This window comes from Oncorhynchus clarkii, chromosome 4 (assembly GCF_045791955.1).
Source record: "Oncorhynchus clarkii lewisi isolate Uvic-CL-2024 chromosome 4, UVic_Ocla_1.0, whole genome shotgun sequence".
Taxonomy (NCBI): domain Eukaryota; kingdom Metazoa; phylum Chordata; class Actinopteri; order Salmoniformes; family Salmonidae; genus Oncorhynchus; species Oncorhynchus clarkii.
This window is the reverse complement of record NC_092150.1, coordinates 52,234,124-52,260,057: the sequence shown is the minus strand read 5'-3', so window position 1 is coordinate 52,260,057 and position 25,934 is coordinate 52,234,124. Positions and strand designations below refer to the sequence as shown.

General features: G+C 40.7%; 1 protein-coding gene across 1 annotated transcript; it reads right to left on the bottom strand.

Annotated features, from left to right (window-relative positions):
- Nucleotides 1–13,782: 13,782 nt before the first annotated feature.
- On the bottom strand, nucleotides 13,783–22,453 carry LOC139406923 (zinc finger protein 180-like). The gene is made up of 2 exons (XM_071150086.1): nucleotides 21,850–22,453; nucleotides 13,783–14,941 (listed from the first exon to the last, which is right to left on the bottom strand). Exons 1-2 carry the CDS (start codon nucleotides 22,217–22,219, stop codon nucleotides 14,064–14,066), a joined length of 1,248 nt encoding a protein of 415 aa, XP_071006187.1. The 5' UTR covers nucleotides 22,220–22,453; the 3' UTR covers nucleotides 13,783–14,063.
- Between the last annotated feature and the right edge of the window lie 3,481 nt (nucleotides 22,454–25,934).

Genomic DNA, 25,934 nt, shown 5'->3' with positions numbered 1-25,934 from the left:
TAGAGAATTTGGCAGTATGTCCAACCGGCCTCACAACCACAGACCACGTATATGGCGTTGTGTTGGCTGTAGGGTTATGGTGTGGGCAGGCATAATCTACGGACAACGAACACAATTGCATTTTATCAATGGCAATTTGAATGCACAGAGATACCGTCACGAGATCCTTAGGCCCATTGTCGTGCCATTCATCCGCCGCCATCACCTCATGTGCATGGTAGTGCATGGCCCCATGTCGAAAGGCCTACATACTCACCAGACATGTCATCCATTTAGCATGTTTGTGATACTCTGGATTGACGTGTAAAACATCATGTTCCAGTTCCCACCAATATTCAACAACTTTGCACAGCTATTGAAGATGAGTGGGACAACATTCCATAGGCCACAATCAACCGCCTGATCAACTCTATGCGAAGGAGAAGTGTCACGCTGCATGATGCAAATGGTGGTCACACCAGATACTGACTGGTTTTCTGATCCACGCCCCTACTTTTTTTTAAGGTATCTGTGACGAACAGATGCATATCTGTATTCCCAGTCATGTGAAATCCATAGATAAGGGCCTAATGAACGTATTTCAATTGACTGATTTCCATATATGAACTGTAACTCAATAAAATCTTTGAAATTGTTGCATGTTGCGTTTATATTTTTGTTCAGTACACATTTGAGTGTATTGACTTACCTGTTTCACTGACGGCAGGGGTCTGGTTCTGGGAAGGTGTTGGAGTGCAGTGGTTCTTCTTGTTGACCTTCTTTGTACACTGGGTAACAGACAGTCATTTGTACAGTAGGAGATATTGCACACAAAGGGTATCAGTGTTTACCATCATACTGTATGTAATGAATAAAAATAATCTTTATAATTTGTATTTTGATGACATATGTACCTTTGGGTTGAGTCCACAGAGAGCGCTGAATCTTCCTCTCTTCTTTTCCTTTCTACCAGTTGTTGGAAGCCCAGAATTACCTACCTCGTCACTGCCAAGTACATTGTGTGATGACAACTGGGTCATGGAGGGAGGTGAAGAGCTAGTCTCATTGCATTTAGCTAGTAGTTCCCTAGTTAATTATTTGACCAGGGCATCATCAAATGCATAATCCGTTGACTTCATTGCAACCTGGAGCATTTTCTCTGACCCGAATTCTTGAAGAAGCCCCTTGTAGACAGCCTTGAAAATCTTTTTGATTTTCAGATTCTGGGGGTAGGCTTGAGTTGGTTCAAGGCCTGAGGTGCCACAGAACTCAGACAGAATCCTATTTGTGAGAACTCTTGATGTTTCACCAATGTCAGAGGATTCCAGTAATGTGATAGGGGTGATCATTGACAGCAATCTAACAATCAGTAAAAGTACCAAAGAGGTGTAGTCATTGCTAGTGCAGTCAAATGATGCATGTGTATCAGAGTCCATGGCTGATGGAGTTGATGGATGCACAGAGACACTAGACATCTCCAGATCTTTGTTGTCCATCTTGGATTCCACCTCTCCTAAAACTTGAATATCCACAGTTCCACCGTTGTGTGTGCTGCTGCCAGACAGAGAGGGTTTAGGCAATGATTTGGCACTAGACTGACGGCTAGTGGTCATGAGAGCCGGTCTGTCAGAGTCAAGTGTTCCAGCATCAGTTGGGGACAACCCATTGATTATGTTCATCAACTCTGATAATTCTTCTGATGAATTGGAGGCCACAGAACAGGTAGGTATCCATGACCTGATTGACCATTATATTGGTGAAAAGGCTGTTTGTGTCACAGTAAACCTGTGAGGAACTAATGGAGATGGCAGAAGAGCTCGGGATAAGCCGACTTGTTTCCTGCAGAGAACCATCAGAGATGATAGTTTGGCAGAAATCGGATCCTTGTGATGGTGGAGGAAGCCAGAAGACAATCTGCTGTAGCAGATGTTTTATTGACTCCGTAGCAAAGGAGTACACAAGGTCAGATGGGAACTCCCTGGATTCTTCAGAAGCATTCAATCCTGTCTTCAGCTTCAAAAGAATAGAGTCAGACACGCTCTGGCCAGCTGACACAAAAAGAGCCTGGGGGGTGTTGTGACTTTTTATGAGCTCATAAACTTTGTCAGTGAGCTCATGTGAGAAGTTCTGAAGACTGTCCCTGGGGCTGAGTCTCGCAAGTCTTCTTGTAAAAGAAGTGACATCATCTGCAGTGGCTATGTGTTCCGTATCTTCTCTTGGAATGACCTCCATAACAGTGTCAACTATGGCAGAGATGGTTTGCCTTGTGTAATAATTGTTGATCTCACCATAAGAATTGTCCTGTGTATTGACAGCATAGTCATCAACAGATAAATATGATTTGGAGGCGGCAAGGACCTCAATCTGAAAAACAACGGCATCCAAAAGCTTGGACAGGTCTTCTGTATCTCCTTTTAGGCTAGAGAGGCATTCCTCCATGGATTCCTCAGAGTGATACACAGTGAGGATCTGACTAATGACCTCCTTGGTACAGGCTTGAAGGTCCACTTGGATTTCAAGAGAATCACTATTACAAGTCAGCTGAGAATCTAAACTTTCACTAGGAGCATGTTTGAGAGTCTCATCATGTATTGGTGTAACACCATCGATGACCTTTACAGAGTCTTGGCAGGGAGTGAAAAACCGCATCAGCATTTCTCGAAATCTATGATATATAATACGAGCAGCAGAAAGGGTGCTCACTTTTGAAATTTTCAGATTCATGTGTCTGCATGGACTGAACAACAGTCTCCACATCTGTTACAAAAGTGTCCAGCAATTTAGATGCTTCAGAGTCTCCCAGTAAGCTGTTTGTAAAGGGGTTGACAGATCCCAGAGCTTCACTCGCTGCCTTTCTAGTCTTTGTCTGGAAAGACACACTGGAGAGTTTATTCATATTTATAACTGGAAGACCCTGGGTAGATTCACTGTTGGTGGTGCTGTCCTGCAGACCAAGTGGAAAAGTGAGATGGGAGAGACATTGTTCACTGTCTAACAACTCAGATGGTGAGGGGGAATAAGAACTGGTGAATCATTCAAGTCAGACATGATGCCATCCACAAAGAGAATGGCCTCCAGAGACTCTTCAGAATCACACTCTCCAACAGAAGATGAGAACTTCTACATCACCTCAGTATTATACAAGACTAGAACCTGGCTGGCAATCGCTTTTGTGGTGTCAAGGAGGACTTGGTCTTGCAAATACTTTTTGAGAGCCAAGAGAGGTTTTGGGGTCTCACTTTGTCCTTTTTGTTCATTCATAGATGAGGGGGTTATTAAAAGTGGTTTACAAGAAATGGAGTCCGATGTGTCAGCCTCACCATTACTGTAATGACCGACGTCCAGGCACAAAGTTGGAACCATTGTGAAAGAATCTTTTGTGCTCTCCACAAATGTACTTGCGAGATCCCCTTTTTCTGGACAGGTAAGAATCCTCTTCAGCGTATTTTTCATGTCGTAGTAACAACCAACAGTGTAAGACCAGATCTTACTCTGATGGTTTTCAAGAAGGATCTGCTCACTCCGTGCAGGAGAGCAGGATGCCCTGATAGACTGGGTAAGATTGCCCATGTCTGAAACAAAGGTACTTACCAACTCAGAGGCCTCAGGGTCAATCATAAGGTCTCTGATCTCAACTATCCTAGGAGTTGGACTAGATGATGTAGTGCCAGAACATGGATGTACAACCCCTGAATCTTTTAACCATCTCCCGGATCGATTCAGTGGCCTTGGTCTGAAACTCCTCAGTGAGTAGTCTGTTCATACTTTGTGTTGACAGACGCTCCTCGAACAGATACCAACAATCTCACATATGTTCATGAGAGTCATGAAAGTGGCATACATTGGAAAGCATGAAAAGCTATAGGCTACTAAAAAGCTCTTTGAATGTAACTGTTTGTGATAATGTGGATGATACTGTAGATAGATACATGGTTTGTATCAAATTTTCTTGAAACATCTATTAATATATCTATGAATCATTTTCAGGGTTAAGGGACTTACAGGGTCCATCCTGCCAATGCTTAACTGCCTCCATTGCCTATAGGAGATAATTAGATGTTTTTAGCACTAAAAAGCACACCAACACACATACAATTTATAAAATCCTCCAGATGACATTGTATTCAAATACTACAATAGAAGTTTGGACATACTCCTCAGTAAGTTTTCCAGAAAGAGGATGATAATCGGGTTGAAAGCATCCGGATCGATTGGCGGGAGGTCAAGAGCCCTGGTCTGACAGGCCCTGGAGACACACTCACTTAGGATCTTTTCATTAGATTGTCCCTGGTGAGATGTCCCCTGAACTGTCATCCCAGAAAATTCCACAGATGTAGAGGGACCTGTGTCCAAAGCAGCATTCACCAAGGTAAAGAAGTCAGAAAACATGTAACTTTCTGAGGCAAGTATGTATTAGCCAACTTTGTGAAGTTAAGTACCCAAGAAAGTATAACATGTGCACTCTGCTATTAGTCCTCTGCTCAATAGATGTCCATACTAAATTACATTTACATGCAAAAGGATTACATTCAGTGAAATTAGAGTTTAATTTATGACCTGCATCTATATCAGTGATCTGCTCCACTTTGTTTCTCTTGGTCCTCTTGGTCTAAAAAGACAATACACTCAATGATATACACGTAGATACTGTATGAAGCCATTCCAATACAGCCCTTTGAGTAGAGCAAGGGTAAGACTGATTGTAGGGCTGTCCCTGACAAAAAAGTAATCCTGTTCTAATGTTAAAATGTATTTTTCCATATCAGACACACCCTATGTGTTTGAATACAATCACCTACATAGGCACTGAGCTTGTCTGATGCTTTAAGCACACTGTTTGATTAAATAATTAAGACACACAAATGACTCAAGAAAGAGCCTGATGGTGACACTGTATTAAAAGAAATGACAGCGAGTGCCTGTGTGACAGGCGCACGTTGTCTCGCTCTCCTCCCTACTGCAGCGAAAAGGCACCACATAACAGCAAGTGTTTATTGTGCTGTCCATGCTGAAGACGCAATATCATTTCAGCCATTTAGTTTCTTCCTTACAGTTCTGGAAACTTCTTCTTTACAGTTCTGGAAACTTTAGAAGAGTGTTTTCTATCCTAATCTGACAATTATATGCATATTCTAGTTTCTGGGGCTGTGAAATAGGCCGATTCAAATGGGTAATTTTTTTGGCCAAAAACTAAAATACTGCCCCCTACGTGCAAAAGGTTAAGCAAATGTTAAGCAATACCAGTCTGTTCTAACTACTAAAAATTATAAAGCCATTATTACAGCATAGCAAAGATTAAAAACAGCCGAATCTGTGAAATTGCTTAATTCAACATTTTGCCGGTGCATGACGCTTGGTGCTCACAGAATCAGTAGGCTATACTCAAACAGGCAACAGAAGCTATATCTGTCTTACTTCTGTATATATGTATACAGTACCAGTCAAAAGTTTGGATACACCTACTCATTCAAGGCTTTTCTTTATTTGTACTATTTTCTACATTGTAGAATAGTAGTGAAGACATCAAAACTATGAAATAACACATATGGAATCATGTAGGTACCAAAAAGTGTTAAACAAATCAAAATATATTTTATATTTGAGATTCTTCAAAGTAGCCACCTTTGCCTTGATGGCAGCTTTGCACACTCTTGGCATTCTCTCAACTAGCTTCACCTGGAATGCTTTTCCAACAGTCTTGAAGGAGTTCCCACATACAGTGGGGCAAAAAGTATTTAGTCAGCCACCAATTGTGCAAGTTCTCCCACTTAAAAAGACGAGAGAGGCCTTGTAATTTTCATCATAGGTACACTTCAACTATGACAGACAAAATGAGAAAAGAAATCCAGAAAATCACATTGTAGGATTTTTTATGAATTTATTTGCAAATGATGGTGGAAAATAAGTATTTGGTCAATAACAAAAGTGTATCTCAATACTTTGTTATATACCCTTTGTTGGCAATGAAAGAGGTCAAACGTTTTCTGTAAGTCTTCACAAGTTTTTCACACATTGTTGCTGGTATTTTGGCCCATTCCTCCATGCAGATCTCCTCTAGAGCAGTGATGTTTTGGGGCTGTTGCTGGGCAACACGGACGTTCAACTCCTTCCAAAGATTTTCTATGGGGTTACCCTACCTTGTCACAACACAACACACCTCTAACCCTACCTTGTCACAACACAACTGATTGGCTCAAATGCATTAAGAAGGAAAGAAATTCCTTTACTTAATTTTTAACGAGGCACACATGTTTATTTATGAAATGCATTCCAGGTGACTACCTCATGAAGCTGGTTGAGAGAATGCCAAGAGTGTGCAAAGCTGTCATCAAGGCAAATGGTGACTACTTTGAAGAATCTCAAATGTAAAATGTATTTTGATTTGTTTAACACTTTTTTGATACCTACATGATATATGTTATTTCATAGTTTTGATGTCTTCACTATTATTCTACAATGTAGAAAATAGTAAAAATAAAGAAAAACCCTTTTGACTGGTAAAATATATATGGATGATTTACAAAGCCAGGCACATTTAACAATTAGGCTTTTGATTATCGACCTAATTTAGTTGGGTTTTCCTCTCTCCTCAATTTTATTAGACAATTAGACTAAGGCAAGGGCTGTTTCCCCGTCTCTGCTGCTGCTGCTGCTGCCTCTGCAGCATTGTTCTCAATCCCAATATGCTGGTTAACTTTGCTATTATGCACATAGCAACATAGGAAAGGCCGGCAATTCTATGGAGCACTGTTTCAGAACCACGGACAGCAACCGTATCCAATGAAGGAGAAAGTGCATTTGTTATAAAATAATATTTGATTTATTAGTGTTGCACCATTATTTTTACATAATATAACCATATACAATGTCAGTATCACGTCTTCGCGTGATGGACTGTGCCATCCCTGTGGCCTTGGCAATGGATTAGTCAACTGAGACAGGCGCGAATCAGACAGGTGTCCATGTGCACCATAAAGAAAACAAACTTTTGTGACTGCTCAACTTAAGAAATCCCAGTCAACCAACAGCCTATTGACAAAACTGTTGACCAAATGGGGTCAGCCCTAGATTTACTATTAGGAGATAAAAGGGTATTGCATGGGCAATTTACCTTCCTCAGAACAACATGCTGTAGGGGCAGGTTATAGATATGAAAGATATCACAAATATCCACATTGCTGCTCAATCTATTCCCTTACCTTGAATTTATTTCTCTTCACGGCATCCTGCTCCATCTGAGGCAGGGGATCCTTCTTCACCGCTTCCTCATCGTTCTGATTATCAACTAAATCTCTCTCAGCTGCATCAGTATCATAGCTCTGTTCAACTGTGGACCTGTTGGCAGTGGTCTTCCTCTTGGTCTAAAAAGACAATACAGTCAATGACATAGTGTATGTTGCCGTTGCTATACAGACCTTTGAGAAGAGCTACAGTAAACAATTGGTGATTGAATATTAAGAGAAGTCTGTTGTAAGGACAATTTACCCTCCAACCTCACAACAACATGTTATATGGCATATTGGACAGGTTTAAAGTGTGGACAGGTAAGACCCCAGATTTCCCTTTCTCTCCTCAGTCTATTCTCTCACCTTTCTCCTTGTCACAGCCTTCAGCACTTCCCTATCTTCTGGATAGTTTAAACCCAGGATATCATTCTTCATTTTCTGGACTTGACCTTCCAAACTTTGATGATCATGTGGATCATCTTCATTTAAACTCTGATTGGAAGAAATTAGACCATTCTTTAAATGCTCGTGGATATGGACAATATACCACAGCTAAGAGCTGTTCTTACACATGACACAACGCACAGTTATTATAAACTGGTTACCAACTTAATTAGAAGAGGACAAATAAATGTTTTGCCATACCCGTCGTATACGCTCTGATATACCATAGCTTTCAGCAAAATTATAATATTAGCGGCACATTAACGTTAGCCCACACCGCCACCCCTATCCGCATGTCCTGTAAACCCTGTGGTTCCTGCCGCAGCATAAAAAAAAGACAGTGCAGCGGTTCTTGCACCACTGCATGGGGCTTCTCTGTTAGCAATTCATAGGCTTACCTTATTATCCTCCATGGTTAAAGTCTATGGCTGGAGCCTATGTTCCCATCATGTAAAACTTTACCAAGTGATTACCAAAGAGATAAACTATCGCATTTTATACGGTAACTCAGCCAACGTCATAATGTGAATGCACTTTGACGTAATAAAACAACTTCAACTGTCAATCAATGCAATCAGCGACGCAATACTGGATCCCCATACCACTAAAAACAACACTCGAAACAATAAATACTGGTGTATTAGCTACGTTTCCGTTTTTTTGTACAATAATGTGATGATAAAATAAATAAGTAAACAACAGCCGACACCAATGATGAGCAATACATAACATTGTAAATAAGAATGTGTTCTTAACTGACTTGCCTCGTTAAATAAGGTTAAATCATTTCAAAAACTAAAAATAACAAATCAAATGCAGTAATTTGAGAAGAACGCTTGAGGGCGACTACGAACCAGTTTTGAATAAACGAGGACAGAAACATGCCATGTGTTGTTGGGGCAGAGGCGAAGGGTCATAGTTGAAATGAGAAAAAATGGTGGCGCACGCAGAAATACGCGTGGTTCACCGTGGTGGCAGCAAAATAAACTTCAGAGACAGTTATTACAAATGATTCCAGCTACATTGTAGCTGACATGAGCTAAACCTGAATTAACTGTATGACACAAGTATGGCATGGATGCAAACTGTAGCCCTGGCTAGCTACTGTGGCTAGCACGTTAGCTAACGTGAAACTGTATAGCTACCACACAAGTATTCTAATTTTGAGAGAAACTTAACGTTGGCTATTGTTGTCTGTGGTCCTGTAGCTCAGTTGGTACTGCATGGTGCTTGCAACCCAATAATTATTGAGTTCGATTCCCGGGAGCACCCATACGTGCATGGCCATTGCTTCATCCACAATGAACTATTTTTTATACAGAAGACTCCTTGCAGAAGCTTCCGTACGTAGCCTTGCGTCCTTGATCAACCAACTCAAACGAAAATAACGTTTCCACTTAACAGCGGCATATTCAGTATCTCTAGGAACAATACTTTGCGGGACGAAGCAAGCATGATCGGAGCTCAGTTGCTTTGGGTAAAAGTTATTACTAAATGGCTTATACACAGAACCAGTGCAGTGGTGGAAAAAGTACCCAATTGTCATACATGACTGAGTCATTTTCCATTAGGGTATCTTTACTTTTACTCAAGTTAAAGTCACCCAGTAAAATACTAGAGTAATAGTCTAAAAGTATTTGGTTTTAAATATACTTAAGTTTCAAAAATGTAATTGGATTAAATATACTTATAAACCTATAAATAATTTCAAATTCCTTATATTAATAAGCAATCCAGACGGCACCATATTCTTGTTTTTTTCATTTATGGATAGCCAGGGGCTCCAACACTGACATAATTTACAAATTTAACCGATATAGATTAGAATGTTAGATTAGAACATTGTGCAAGGTTATTGTCCATTCTGCCAATGAAGCTGTTCTTATGCTACACCCTCTGGAGTGTGGTGTCAGGAAAATAACCTCACGCTCAACGTCAACAAAACAAAGGAGATGATCGTGGACTTCAGGAAACAGCAGAGGGAGCACACCCCCCCTATCCACATCAACAGGACAGTAGTGGAGAAGTGGAAAGTTTTGCGTACACACCCCGGACAAAGTGAAAAAAAGTGAAAGTGTGAATTGTCCACCCACACAGAACGCATGGTGAAGTAGGCACACTTCAACCTCAGGAGGCTGAAGAAATTTGGCTTGTCACCAAAAACGGTCACAAACTTTTACAGACGCACAATCGAGAGCATCCTGTCAGGCTGTATCACCGCCTGGTACAGCAACTGCACAACGCATCACCGGGGGGAAACTACCTGCCCTCCAGGACACTTACACCACCCGATGTCACAGGAAGGCAAAAAAGACCATCAAGGACAACAACCACCCGAGTCACTGCCTGTTCACCCTGCTATCATCCAGAAGGCGAGGTCAATACAGGTGCATCAAAGCTGGGACCGAGAGACTGAAAAACAGCTTCTATCTCAAGGCCATCAGACTGTTAACCAGCCATCACTAACATCGAGTGGCTGCTGCCAACATACTGACTAAATCTCTAGCCACTTTAATAATAAAACATTGGATGTAATAAATGCATCACTAGTCACTTTAAACAATGTTACTTTATATAATGTTTACATACACTATATTACTCATCTCGTATGTATATACTGTACTCTATACCATCTACTGCATCTTGCCTATGCCGTTTGGCCATCGCTCATCCATATATTTATATGTACATATTCTTATTAATTCCTTTACACTTGTGTGTATAAGGTAGTTGTGAAATTGTTAGATTACTTGTTAGATATTACTGCACGGTCGGAACTAGAAGTACAAGCGTTTCGCTACACTCGCATTAACATCTGCTAACCATGTGTATGTGATTTGATGGAATGTTTTCCCCATAAAACCTACCACTACTTTGATTTCTAATTTAATCAGTATTGGTTTATGCTGTGTTAAAATTTGTGTTTAAGCAATCAACAAATTTAAAAAAGAAAATCTCTGGTTGTAAACTGACTGCAGTAGCTATGTTTTTGGTATCGCTCATGTCATACTGTGTGTCATTCCTCAACTGTCTGGATTTTACAGTCATATTGGACCTCCACAAAACTGACACACTAAATCAACAAACTGTTTTTGTAGATATTCAAGTAGCGATTCATAACATACAAATACAATCAGTACATGGCTTTCCATTCATTTCTTTAACTCATTGGAAATTAAATGGAATTCAACTATGCTATAATCCCACTGAATCATGAATAAGCCTCATTCAGATGATTTTATATGGTCCTTTACTGAGCGGTATGACGGCTGCGTGGTCCCATGGTGTTTATACTTGCGTACTATTCTTTGTTCAGATGAACGTGGTACATTCAGGCATTTGGAAATTGCTCCCAAGGATGAACCAGACTTGTGGATTTCTTTTGATTTTCCCATGATGTCAAGCAAAGACGCACTGAGTTTGAAGGTAGTCCTTGAAATACACCCACAGGTACACCTCCAATTGACTCAAATGATGTCAATTAGCATATCAGAAACTTCTAAAGCCATGACATAATTTTCTGGAATTTTCCAAGCTGCTTTAAAGGCACAGTCAACTTAGTGGATGTGAACCTCTGACCCACTGGAATTGGGATACAGTGAATTATAAGTGAAATAATCTGTCTGTAAACAATCGTTAGAAAAATTACTTGTGTCATGCACAAAGTAGATGTCCTAACCGACTTGCCAAAACTACAGTTTGTTAACAAGAAATTTGTGGTGTGGTTTAAAAACGTGCTTTAATGACTCCATCCTAAGTGTATGTAAACTTCCAACTTCAACTGTATATACTGCATTCTATACTATCTACTGTATCAGTCTTTGCTGCTCTGACATTGCTCGTCCATATATTCTTATTCCATTACTTAGATGTGTGTGTATTAGGTATTTGTTGTGAAATTGTTAGATATTACTGCATTTCGCTACACCCGCAATAACATGTATGTGACAAATAACATTTGATTTTATTTATTATGAAGGTCACTTGTGTCAAATGTACTTTTCCCCACTCATGTCTTTACATTGCTTATGCATATTCGGTGGCCTGACTGCGTCCTGACTATGTCAAAGGCCCATCCTGGTAGATCTGAACCTAATGCAGCTTGGAGTGATCAGATGACAGAAGTCCCATTTAGGTGCCAGGTGTAACTGAGGCCATAGATGCTCCATATCCATTACTTTGAGTGTTTTATAAAATATAAATAAATGTGTTTATTTCTGTGTTGCAGGGGCAGTCAAGAAATGGAACGGCAAGACCACAGAACATGACATAAGCAGAGCTGCGGGAGACCACCTCAAGCCCCTGGTAGAGCCGGGGGTGGTGTTTACCACTCCACCACACCTTCAGCAGGCTGGAAAAGTGGGATTGATCTGTTTGATCCATTTGTTTATTTCAGTTCTCAGTAGTTGAAACCTACGACGTATTGTTGATTTCAAAGATTTTCATTTTCAACAAATGCACTGGGTTGGTTGAAAAGTGATACGAAACGTACATACCATGCACTATATTGATATAGTGGAAGATATACTGAATTTATACTGTTTTTCATACTAAGATGGACCAGGATATGTGTTGCTTTTGCACATATTTGTTAATTGGTTTTGCAAGAGTCTGTTGATTGGTCAGTCATTGGGTCCATTTGTTTTGCAATATGTTCAAATCAAAACAAGCTTTATTTATACAGCACATTTCAGACATGGATGCAACACAATGGCTTCACAGGGGGAAAAAACTATGAAAATAAAAAACTATTTAGTACACAACAAACATAAGAGGATAAAAAAAGAAGATTAACAACTTAAAGACTAATGAGCATCCTAAGGAAAATGCTATTTGATTAACATATTATAATCAGAACAGGTGTAACACATACTGACTAACGAGGTGACACCAATCAGTGCTCCCTACTAGGTGCTAACGAGCTATACTTGCTAACGTTCAACCTCAAAACATAAATGCAAAAACCAAATCCTGCAACACCTCCCCCTTAAGACAACAAATATATCCTATAATTTTGTTGGACAAGTTTGCTCACCACCAACAGAAAACAACTTCCATTTCACATTATAATCAACTACAATGATTCACATTCTACAATATGGCTGTCAACAATTAAAAACACAACACAAAAAATGTTTTTGGAAAAACTCACTAGCTTCAAGCTCTCAGTCAGTTGGTTGCATAAATAATTAGGATTAAATGTTACATGAATTGTAAATATGAAATATCAAAACCAAATGTACACCCCTTTCTTAATATGTATTGGCTATAATTCACTTAATGGTGAGGCATGGAATAATAAAAATGTCATGCTTCTTCAGTAGTGGAATAAAGACAATTAGCATTTGAATGTTGTCAAGAAATACTGGAGTGATGTAGGGTTGTTAATAAAATTGATTACAGACCCATTTTTTTACACTGTGTCCATGTGTATAAGCTGCAAGTGCGTTGAAATTAATTTCAAGTCACTGACAAAAATCATATTTTCATCTTTTACTTTCAACTACAACCGAACCGAATATTGGACATCGGGCATAGTCTTATTTTCAATTACATTTTGCTAGGTGGGATAGCCCCAATGTCAAAACACCGTTTTAACGTGTCCAAATCAATAAACAAAATGCATAAACAGTTTGGGATATATTCAAAACCTAAACGTAAAATGTGCTATATACACATCTGCCACAATAATCATATTACTTGTATTTTTTAAGCAAGCTCCTTATAAACTGCACAAGCACCAAAAACACTGTTGTTTTGACAAGTAGCAATAAATCACTGATATCGATTAATTGGGAAATCAGGAAACTAACGCAACAAACAAAAAAACAAACATGAAAGACAGTCAGCTACATTTTAGAGTGATGCATTTAAATGTAGGGGTCACTAAAAAAAGGAACGCAACACTTATTTGTCATCACTCATCGATATCATGTTAAAATCATTTGTGCGAGAGGAGGGAGATGAGGTTGCAGGTCCTGTTAAAACTAACAGCTCAAAAACTACATGGAATCTGGGAATAATGTGTACATCACTGGTTAGAGGACAATTTGTAGAAAACAGCTAGCTACATTTTGATTCAAGTGGGTGGCCAACGTGGTAAGTGTAACGCAACCCTTTTTTTGTTAGCCACTTTTTGTTAAGTCACATAAATAGTAGTATTTCAATTCAGAGCCTGGATTATTCCCCTGAGGCTAATATCCATATCATGTTGAAATCAATAGAACAGGGGGCAAACGTTTAGGGTTATACATTGTGACATCATTAAAACACTCCTTCTACAATGTTAAAACATTCTACATTGTGACATTAATTCACTGATATCATGAAACAACTCCTTCATGCATGTACTTTCTGATATACGATCAGAGATCTTTAATCAGATTATCTTTGATCACAGCTAAGAGGTTTCCCTCATGTGTGTGTTCTCTTGTGTACAGTCAGCTGCCCAGATCGACCAAAACTCTTCCCACATTGATCACAGCTATATGGTTTCTCTCCTGTGTGTGTTCTCTGGTGCACTGTCAGATCACTAGATTGACCAAAACTCTTCCCACAATGACCACAGCTATACGGTTTCTCTCCTGTGTGCGTTCTCTGGTGTAGAGTCAGATTGCTAGATGCAGTAAAACTCTTCCCACATTGATCACAGCTATAAGGTTTCTCTCCTGTGTGTGTTCTCTTGTGCACTGTCAGATCGCTAGACTGACCAAAACTCTTCCCACAATGACCACAGCTATAAGGTTTCTCTCCTGTGTGAGTTCTCTGGTGTAGAGTCAGATTGCTAGAATCAGTAAAACTCTTCCCACAGTGACCACAGCTATAGGGTTTTTCTCCTGTGTGTATTCTCTGGTGCACTGTCAGATAGCTAGATTGACCAAAACTCTTCCCACATTGACCACAGCTATAAGGTTTCTCTCCTGTGTGTGTTCTCTGGTGTACAATTAGATAGCTAGATGTAGTAAAACTCTTCCTACATTGATCACAGCTATAAGGTTTCTCTCCTGTGTGTGTTCTCTGGTGTACAATTAGATAGCTAGATGTAGTAAAACTCATCCCACATTGAGTACAGCTAAAAGATTTCTCTCCTGTGTGGATCCTCTGATGAATTTTAATGCCTGATGAGGAGGTGAATCTCTTCCCACAGTCAGAGCAGCAGTGAGTTCTCTTCTCTGTGGATCTCTGCAGGTGTTTCTTGAGGTGTTCTGATTTGGAGAGACTCTTCTCTGCCTCTTCAGCATCATGAGGTTGTTGAGGCTCCCCAGAGGATCCACGATAGTCACGTCTCTCTCCTGTGTGAACAACAAGTCAGACAGATGGTTAAAGGCCCACAACAGCGGAAATCCACTGTAAAAGGTGATGCCAACAGCGTAGCCATGATGTTGTACAACAATTGACGTCTATAATGAATGTAAAAATTATTTGTCATAAAGTGAGCAGGAAAAGTCATATTTTAGTAGTAACATCGATGATTGTAGGCTAGAAATAAGTTATTCATGTTGTTGAAACTCTAAGCAGTGTGCCAGACGACTTTTGGTCTCCAATATAGGCCCCTTTCTGTGTCAAATAAAATTGCGGCACGAGGGCGATGCACATGCAATTTGGTTGTAGAAACTCCTTCCTGCTAATAAGGAAACCGATAGTTATGGATGTAGTATATCTGCCTGGAGCAAAAAATTGTGAGAAAAATGTTTTGTTTTTCACAATGTATTCTGAATATGAATAGGGGAAAACTAAGGGGAGTAACCTCCATTTCCAGGTTGTTTATGAGTACATTTCACACTACTTTGGATTATAATTGTAAGGCTCGTTTGAATGTTCTGCTTAATATAATGTTTGTGTCATACTCGCAAATCAACTGCTTTATACTTAAAAGAACATTTCAACCAGTAAAATGCTCTTTGACTAGCTTTGCCATCAGCCTGATAATGAGGGTTTGTAAACTAAGTGTTTGCCAAAATTGGCCCATAACTTCACCTAACAATAACATAGACCTACTATAGACCAAATGTCGTGTTGTTTGCCATTTGACTGGCATTCAGAAAACAATTTCCTGGATCAGCTGATGATAGTTGAACACGTGACTAACTAAACAGCTACAGTATTAAGAATGATGTGTAATTATTGAAGAACCACATTAGTGACAGTATCCATTTGGGTGTTGTCAATCAACTTATGACTAAGTTAAAACCATTGGATTTAGCAAACTGAAATTATTTAGGATTTCTGTGCCCACGAAAACTGTGTAACAAAAGAAGCCACTAAATGTTATAGTTCGACTGCATTATCTTCCAAGAGAATTCTATTTGATTACAGTCACAGCCGTGTATATCCCTCCCAAGCAGATACGTTGTCAGCCCTGAAAGAACTTCACTGGACTCTATGTAAACTGGAAACCATACATCTCGAGGCTGCATTTATTGTAGCTGGGGATTTTAACAAAGTTAACCTGAGAACAAGCGTTCCTAAATCCTATCGTCATATCAACTGCGCGACTCGAGCTGCAATCATTCTGGATCACTACTACTCTAACTTCCGCGATGCATAGAAAGTCCTCCCCCGACCTGCCGTCGGAAAATCTGACCATGACTCCATTTTGTTGCTCTCAGACTATAGACAGAAACTAAAACAGGAAACGCCCATACTCAGGTCTATTCAACGCTGGTCTGACCAATCGGATTCCACACTTCAAGATTGCTTTGATCACGTGGACTGGGATATGTTCCGGATAGCATCAGACAACAACATTGATGTTGCTGTATACGCTAAACTCGATGAGCGAGTTTATTAGCAAGTGCATCAGAGATGTCGCACCCACTGTGACTATTAAAACGTTTCCTAATCAGAAACCGTGGATTGATGGCGGCTTACGTGCAAAACTGAGAGTGCAAACCACCACTTTTAACCATGGCAAGGCGACTGGAAATATGACCGAATACAAACACTGCAGCTATTCCCTCCACAAGGCAATCAAACAAGCAAAGTATAGGGACAAAGTAGAGTCTCAATTCAACGGCTCGAACACGAGACGCATGTGGCAGGGTCTACAGTCAATCATTGATTACAAAAATAAAACCAGCCCCGTCACAGACATTGACGTCTTGCTACCACACAAATTAAACAACTTCTTTGCTTGCTTTGACGACAAAACAGTGCTACCGACACGGCCCGCTACCATAGACTGTGGGCTCTCCTTCTCCGTGGCTCACTTAAAACATTTAAACGTGTCAACCCTCGCAAGGCTGCCGGCCCAGACGGCATCCCTCGCCGCGTCCTCAGAGCATTCACAGACCAGCTGGCTGGTGTGTTTACAGACATATTCAATCAATCCCTATCCCAGTCTGCTGTCCCCACATGCTTCAAGATGGCAACCATTATTCCTGTTCCCAAGAAAGCTAAGAACTAAATGACTATCGCCCCATTGCACTCACTTCCGTCATCATGAAGTGCTTTGAGAGACTAGTCAAGGAGCATATAACCTCCAACCTACCCGATACCCTAGACCCACTCCAATGTCTGCGTGGCCATGCACGTCTCCAACTCAATCATCAACTTTGCATACAATGCTACAGTGGTCGGCTTGATTACCAACAATGACGAGACAGCCTACAGGGAAGAGGCGAGGGCCCTCGGAGTCTGGTGTCAAGAAAATAAACTCTCACTCAACGTCAACAAAACAAAGGAGATGATCGTGGACTTCAGGAAACTGCAGAGGGAGCACCCCCCTATCCACATCGACGGGACAGTAGTGGAGAAGGTGGAAAGTATTACGTTTCTCGGCGTACACATCACAGACAAACTGAAATGGTCCACCCACACAGACAGTGTGGTGAAGAAGGCGCAACAGTGCCTCTTCAACCTCAGGAGGCAAAAGAAATGTGGCTTCTCACCTAAAACACTCACAAACTTTTACAGATGCACAATCGAGAGAATCCTGTCGGGCTCTGTCACCGCCTGGTATGGCAACTGCACCTCCCTCAACCTCTCCCGCTCTCCAGAGGGTGGAGACGAGACATCTGCACAACGAGGTCAGTACAGTTGCATCAAAGCTGGAACCGAGAGACTGAAAAACAGCTTCCATCTCAAGGCCATCAGACTGTTCAACAGCCATCACTAACATAGAGAGTACACCCCTATGTGAAAATGTCCAAATTGGGCCCAGTTAGACATTTTTCCTCCCCAGTGTCATGTGACTCGTTAGTGTTATAAGGTCTCAGGTGTGAATGGGGAGCAGATGTGTTAAATTTGGTGTCATCGCTCTCACACTCCCTCATACTGACTGTTCACTGGAAGTTCAACATGGCATCTCATGGCAAAGAACTCTCTGAGGATCTGAAAAAAAGAACTGTTGCTCTACATAAAGATGGCCTGGGCTATAAGAAGATTGCCAAGACCCTGAAACTGAGCTGCAGCATGATGGCCAAGACCATACAGCGGTTTAACTGGACAGGTTCCACCCAGAACAGGCCTCGCCATGGTCGACCAAAGAAGTCGTGCTCAGCGTCATATCCAGAGGTTGTCTTTGGGAAATAGACGTAGGAGTGCTGCAGAGGTTGAAGGGGTGGGGGGTCAGCCTGTCAGTGCTCAGACCATATGCCGTACACTGCATCAAATTGGTCTGCATGGCTGTCGTCCCAGAAGGAAGCCTCTTCTCAAGATGATGCACAAGAAAGCCTGCAAACAGTTTGCTGAAGACAAGCAGACTAACGACATGGATTACTGGAACCATGTCCTGTGGTCTGATGAGACCAAGATAAACTTACTTGGTTCAGATGGTGTCAAGCGTGTGTGGCGGCAACCAGGTGAGGAGTACAAAGACAAGTGTGTCTTGCCTACAGTCAAGCATGGTGGTGGGAGTATCATGGTCTGGGGCTGCATGAGTGCTGTCGGCACTGGGGAGCTACAGTTCATTGAGGGAACCATGAATGCCAACATGTACTGTGACATACTGAAGCAGAGCATGATCCCCTCCCTTCAGAGACTGGGCCGCAGGGCAGTATTCCAACATGATAACGACCCCAAACACACCTCCAAGACGACCACTGCCTTGCTAAAGAAACTGAGGGTAAAGGTGATGGACTGGCCAAGCATGTCTCCAGATCTAAACCCTATTGAGCATATGTGGGGCATCCTCAAACGGAAGGTGGAGGAGTGCAAGGTCTCTAACATCCACCAGCTCCGTGATGTCGTCATGGAGGAGTGGAAGAGGACTCCAGTGGCAACCTGGGAAGCTCTGGTGAACTCCATGCCCAAGAGGGTTAAGGCAGTGCTGGAAAATGATGGTGGCTACACAAAATATTGACACTTGGACCCAATTTGGACATTTTCACTTAGGGGTGTACTCACTTTTGTTGGCAGCGGTTTAGACATTAATGGCTGTGTGTTGAGTTATTTTGAGGGGACAGCAAATGTACACTGTTCTACAAGCTGTACACTCACTACTTTACATTCTAGCAATGTGACATTTCTTCAGTGTTGTCACATGAAAAGATATACTCAAATATTTACAAAAATGTGAGGAGTGTACTCACTTTTGTGATATACTGTATCCTACATTACTCACCTCATATGTATATACTGTATTCGATACCATTTCTGCATCTTGCCTATGACGCACGGCCATTGCTCATCCATATATTTATATGTACATATTCCTTACATTTGTGTGTATAAGGTAGTTGATGTGAATTTGTTAGATTACTTGTTAGATATTACTGCATTGTCGGAACTAGAAGCACAAGCATTTCTCTACACTTGCATTAACATCTGTGACCAATTTGATATGACCCCACAAGATTTGTCAGTTTATTCATTGTTTTTTGATTGAAACCCTCCTGTCAATGTTGAGTAAGGACACACACCTGATTACCCATATAGAAGTAGGATTAGTCTACCGGACAATAGTTCCTCAAAGTATTTTAGTAAAATATTTCCAGCTCTCACCCTTTTGATAACCACTCAGCATTGAAAAGGGAAAATGTATTGCTCTGATCCAGTGGAAATGTCATAAAATACCTGATTACTTCTTATTCTTTGCACAAATAGCCGACAGCTGTGTCTGTCTCGAACTCACTGTCGCGGGAAACTGAGGGCACAGAATATTTTATACAATGTTGCAAGCTCGCTATCTCCTTTCGGGCTGACCCAGTTGATAGTTGATACAATGTTTCCAGTTTGTTGTAGACAGGTCATTCGCAGCCAATTTATTTTTATCAGGATATTTTCTACCTGCAGGCTGCAATGTTTATTTGTTGGTTTTATGTAGGCTATTTTTTACATAGTTGGCAATGGCAATAAAAGTTACTTTTAGGTTTGTATAATTTTTTATGTAGATTTAGAAAGTAGATTAATCACAGACAATAATTTTGAGATACTATTATAAATTAAATTAAACTGTTCCAAAAAAATGTGCATATGAAAATCATAACTGGCACACAGATTGGTAGAAATTGTCAGATAAATTGGCACTCCAACTGGAAAAGGTTGCCGACTGCTGCTGAAGTCTATTACTGAAAACTTCAGGAGCAAAACGGCAGAATTTACAAAGTCAGGCAGCGGGAAGAGGGGGGTGGGGTTTCCTTCTAGTTAGGTTATATTGATGACTGGAACCCTCTAATTATGACTTTGAGTCATCTGTGTGTCTTAATTATTTAATCAAACAGCATGCTTAATGTATCAAATAAAATGTATTTATAAAGCCCTTCTTACATCAGCTGATATCTCAAAGTGCTGTACAGAAACCCAGCCTAAAACCCCAACAGCAAGCAATGCAGGAGTAGAAGCATGGTGGCTAGGAAAAACTCCCTAGAAAGGCCAGACCTAGGAAGAAACCAGGTTGTGAGGGGTGGCCAGTCCTCATCTGGCTGTGCCGGGTGGAGATTATAATAGAACATGGTGTTCAAATGTTCATAGGTGACCAGCAGGGTCAAATAATAATAATCACAGTGGATGTCGAGGTAGGAACAGGTCAGCACCTCAGGAGTAAATGCCAGTTGGCTTTTCATAGCAAGTTCAGTACATATAGTTGATTTTATAAAAACACATGGGGCGATTGGTAGAAAGAACAGATGACTCTTGGTTGACCAATATGTTTTTTTAGTTGGGGACAGCACTAGAACATGATTTTGGGGCTCCCAAGTGGCACAGCAGACACTGCATCTCAGGGCTTGAGGCGTCATTACAGACACCCTGGTTCAAATCCAGGCTGTATCACAACCGGCCGTGATTGAGAGTTCCATAGGGCGGCGAAACAATTGGCCCAGCGTTGTCCAGGGTAGGCAGTCATTGTAAATAAGAATTTGTTCTTAACTGACTTGCCCAGTTAAATAAAGGTTACATTTAAATAAATAAAAAATATTGTTTTATGACAAACCATTTTTTACAAATCTGTCAAGGCACCAACTTTGAGAAGGGTTTAAAACAAAGGTTTCAAACCAATTCATGAATGTAATTGAATCTAGGTATGTCTTGCCTTTAATGTAAGGGCATGAAAAAATATATATTATATATATATATATATATATATATATATATATATATATATATATATATATATATATATCCTAGAAACCTGGTTAAACTATCATTATGACATCATGGATGAATTCTAGAATATACTATATATCATAGAAACCTGGTTAAACTATCATTATGACATTATGGATGAATTCTACAATATACTATATATCCTAGAAACCTGGTTAAACTATCATTATGACATCATGGATGAATTCTACAATATACTATATATCCTAGAAACCTGGTTAAACTATCATTGTGACATCATGGCTGAATTCTACAATATACTATATATCCTTAGAAACCTGGTTAAACTATCATTGTGACATCATGGCTGAATTCTAGAATATACTATATGACCTAGAAACCTGGTTAAATTATCATTATGACATCATGGATGGCCAGTCCTTGTATTCACAGTGTAGTGAATTCAGGGGGTAGCCCTGAGCTGAACTCAAACCTGGGTCCAGCGACTGTCAAGCCAACACCTTATAACTGTTACGTTACATTTCTCCAGCCCCCATCCTTCAGCTGTTTACCAAACCAAGACTCTGGGAAGCCATTTTGTTGATGTTTAAAAACTAGGTTCCCCTTTAAAAACCCACACATCAATCAACCAACCACACATCAGTTAAACAACTGCAGAGTTTGTGCCTCTGTATTTAATTAAGACAGTACTTACTAGTGTTAATCAGGGCCCGGTTTCTCAAAGCCATCTTACGGCTAAGTTCATCATTAGAACCATTGGATGCCTTAAGATGCGTTTGAGAAACAGGGACCAGAAATCTAGTTTCCTCCTTTTTGCATGTGACAGTCATCTCCCCATCCTCCTCTTTCTCTTCCTCCTCCTCTTTCACTCTGAACGCGTCCTCTTCTTTCACTGAAACTTCTTTCTCTTCTTCTTTCACTGTAACAGCTTCACCCTCTACTTGTTTTACTGCGACATCCTCTTCTTCCTCCTCTTCTTTCACAACAACGTTCAACCAAAGACCTTTCTCCGTCCAGCAGACCTCATCTTCTGTAGCAGGAGGAGAGAACCTTAGTGAGCTCATGGTAAGGGATGTTAGCTAGCTAGGCTAATGCTAACTTAACCAGCCCGCTAGTTGACTAACAGCAGCAACACCGTAAATATTAAATGAAATCGGATAACTAACTATACGACAGAATTGGGTTTAACACACTGTTGCTAATATACACGAAAGTGTCTAAAGAGCTTTATTGGTTCGGCTATTTTGTCTAGCAAGCTACCGAGGTGGCTGACTAAGTGTTGCTGCTGTTGAAAGAAGAGTTCCGTCCACTAGAATATACGTCACACTAACATCATTGCCTTAAAGTCGCACATGGTCATCTACTGACTGGAGTGGGTAACGCAGTTGAGTAACATGTTTATTTTATCTTCAGACAAGTTAAAGTGTAGGAAGCATGAGTTTTTTCTCACCAGAGTAACAATACAGTGTGGTTAAAGACTTAGTAACTGAGTTGTAGTAACGATATGGTTACCTATACCTTATTCACTTATTTCCAGATATCTGCTAAACTACTAATGCACTAGTTCTCAACGTAATATGGAGGATCTACTCTGTGCTACGGAGTTTGTATGCTAGCTCGGTAGCTAGCTCAAGCTTGCAAAAGTTAGCCACACCCCATGCTTTCATATACTGAGTGGTTGTGATATCTAGTGGGAACGCATTAGAACGGTAGGCGCCGGTGCCTTCTTGCCAGTAGGGGATGTTACTTTTGATACCGGAGCAACGAGGCATGCGTCGCTAAGCAGTATACTTCAAAGCAGTGTGCTGATGCCTGTATCACTTTATCAGCAGCACGTGATCAATGACGTCTGAAGCTTCATTTCGTTGATCAACCACCAGATTGGTTTGGTATTGGACTTGTTCGACACTGCAAGCGACTGCCAACTGACTGATCTACAAATGATCTTACATCATAAATATCTACTCATTATTAATTATAAATCAGTCAGCCAGTGACCATTTACCCACAATGCAGCATGGATTTGATGCTCTCGAACATGGCCAGTGGTTTAGTAGATGACATAAAGGCGATGCTGCGCACGTGCTACGATATGGGACGTCATCTATAATAATGACATAAAGGCTATGCTTCTACGTGCTAAGGTGTGGGATGTCATCTATAATAATGACATGAAAGCTATGCTGCTACGGTGTGGGATGTCATCTATAATAATGACATAAAGGCTATGGTGCTACATGGTGCTACGTGCAACGGTGTGGGAAGTCATCTATAATAAGGACATAAAGGCTATGCTTCTACGTGCTAAGGTGTGGAATGTCATCTATAATAATGACATGAAAGCTATGCTGCTATGTGCTACTAGGTACACTTCAACTATGACAGACAAAATTAGAAAAAAAATCCAGAAAATCACATTGTAGGATTTTTAATGAATTTATTTGCAAATTTTGGTGGAAAATAAGTATTTGGTCACCTACAAACAAGCAAGATTTCTGGCTCTCACAGACCTGTAACTTCTTCTTTAAGAGGCTCCTCTGTCCTCCACTCGTTACCTGTATTAATGGCACCTGTTTGAACTTGTTATCAGTATAAAAGACACCTGTCCACAACCTCAAACAGTCACACTCCAAACTCCACTATAGCCAAGACCAAAGAGCTGTCAAAGGACACCAGAAACAAAATTGTAGACCTGCACCAGGCTGGGAAGACTGAATCTGCAATAGGTAAGCAGCTTGGTTTGAAGAAATCAACTGTGGGAGCAATTATTAGGAAATGGAAGACATACAAGACTGCTGATAATCTCCCTCGATCTGGGGCTCCACGCAAGATCTCACCCCGTGTGGTCAAAATGATCACAAGAACGGTGAGCAAAAGTCCCAGAACCACACGGGGGGACCTAGTGAATGACCTGCAGAGAGCTGGGACCAAAGTAACAAAGCCTACCATCAGTAACACACTACGCCGCCAGGGACTCAAATTCTGCAGTGCCAGACGTGTCCCCCTGCTTAAGCCAGTACATGTCCAGGCCCGTCTGAAGTTTGCTAGAGAGCATTTGGATGATCTTGAAGAAGATTGGGAGAATGTCATATGGTCAGATCAAACCAAAATATAACTTTTTGGTAAAAACTCAACTCGTCGTATTTGGAGGACAAAGAATGCTGAGTTGCATCCAAAGAACACCATACATACTGTGAAGCATGGGGGTGGAAACATCATGCTTTGGGGCTGTTTTTCTGCAAAGGGACCAGGACGACTGATCCGTGTAAAGGAAAGAATGAATGGGGCCATGTATCGTGAGATTTTGAGTGAAAACCTCCTTCCATCAGCAAGGGCATTGAAGATGAAATGTGACTGGGTCTTTCAGCATGACAATGATCCCAAACACACCGCCCGGGCAACGAAGGAGTGGCTTCGTAAGAAGCATTTCAAGGTCCTGGAGTGGCCTAGCCAGTCTCCAGATCTCAACCCCATAGAAAATCTTTGGAGGGAGTTGAAAGTCTGTGTTGCCCAGCAACAGCCCCAAAACATCACTGCTCTAGAGGAGATCTGCATGGAGGAATGGGCCAAAATACCAGCAACAGTGTGTGAAAACCTTGTGAAGACTTACAGAAAACGTTTGACCTCTGTCATTGCCAACAAAGGGTATATAACAAAGTATTGAGATAAACTTTTGTTATTGGCCAAATACTTATTTTCCACCATTTGTAAATAAATTCATAAAAAATCCTACAATGTGATTTTCTGGATTTTTTTCCCTAATTTTGTCTGTCGTAGTTGAAGTGTGCGAGAACTTGCACAATTGGTGGCTGACTAAATACTTTTTTGCCCCACTGTAGCTAACCCCTAACCTTAACCCCTACCTTAACTATTTTAAATGTCAACTTCAATGGGCTAGGGATGTCCCAAGGATGTATCTCTACCTGAAAATACATGATCTAAGTGATGGATAGTTGGTATTCAGCAGTCATAAAGCCTTATTTACTTTAATGAACTATTAAAGTTGTGATTTTGTCAGACAGCAACTCTACACTTTATTGACTGATCCATCCCTCCTCAGCCTTCCTCTCTTCTGAAGACCCAGTGAGGGTGGAGCTCCGTCAGAGAGCTGTTGAGGGACTGGTTAGGAAGAACACTTCTACAGCCAGAGAGTTGAGAGGTCACACATGGTTTAGATGGTAAATATTTATGCCCCCTTAGCAGTTCATCACGTAAGCAAAAGGGAATATGTTCCATCTATGTTTATTTACATTAGTGCAAATTCCCCTCAAGCACACACACATTTGTTCTTTGTTATTACCTGAGCCACTGCATGTTCACCCCGCTATCATCCAGAAGTCGAGGTCAGGACAAGTGCATCAAAGCTGGGACCGAGAGACAGAATCTGTTTTTCAATCTCAAGGCCATCAGACTGTTAAATAGCCATCACTAACACAGTGGCTGCTGCCTTCATAAACACACTTGAAATCATTGGCAACTTTAAGGAATGGAACACTAGTCACTTTAATAATGTTTACATATCTGGCATTACTCATCTCATATGTATATACTGTATTCTATCATATTCTACTGTATCTGTCCATGCCGCTCTGACATTGCTCGTCCATATATTCTTATTCCATTACTTAGATTTGTATGTATTAGGTATTTGTTGTGGAATTATTAGATAATACTGCACTGTTGGAGCTAGGAACACAAGCATTTCGCTACACCCACAATAACATATGTGACAAACAACATTTTATTTATTATGGTCACTTGTGTAAAATGTACTTTTCC

Coding starts and splice junctions, on each gene's coding strand:
- LOC139406923 (XM_071150086.1), bottom strand. CDS start 22,219: ATGAGCTCACTAAGGTTCTCTCCTCCTGCTACAGAAGATGAGGTCTGC. Junction 14,942..21,849: donor CCGGGCCCTGATTAACACTA/GTAAGTACTGTC, acceptor TTGTTCACACAG/GAGAGAGACGTGACTATCGT.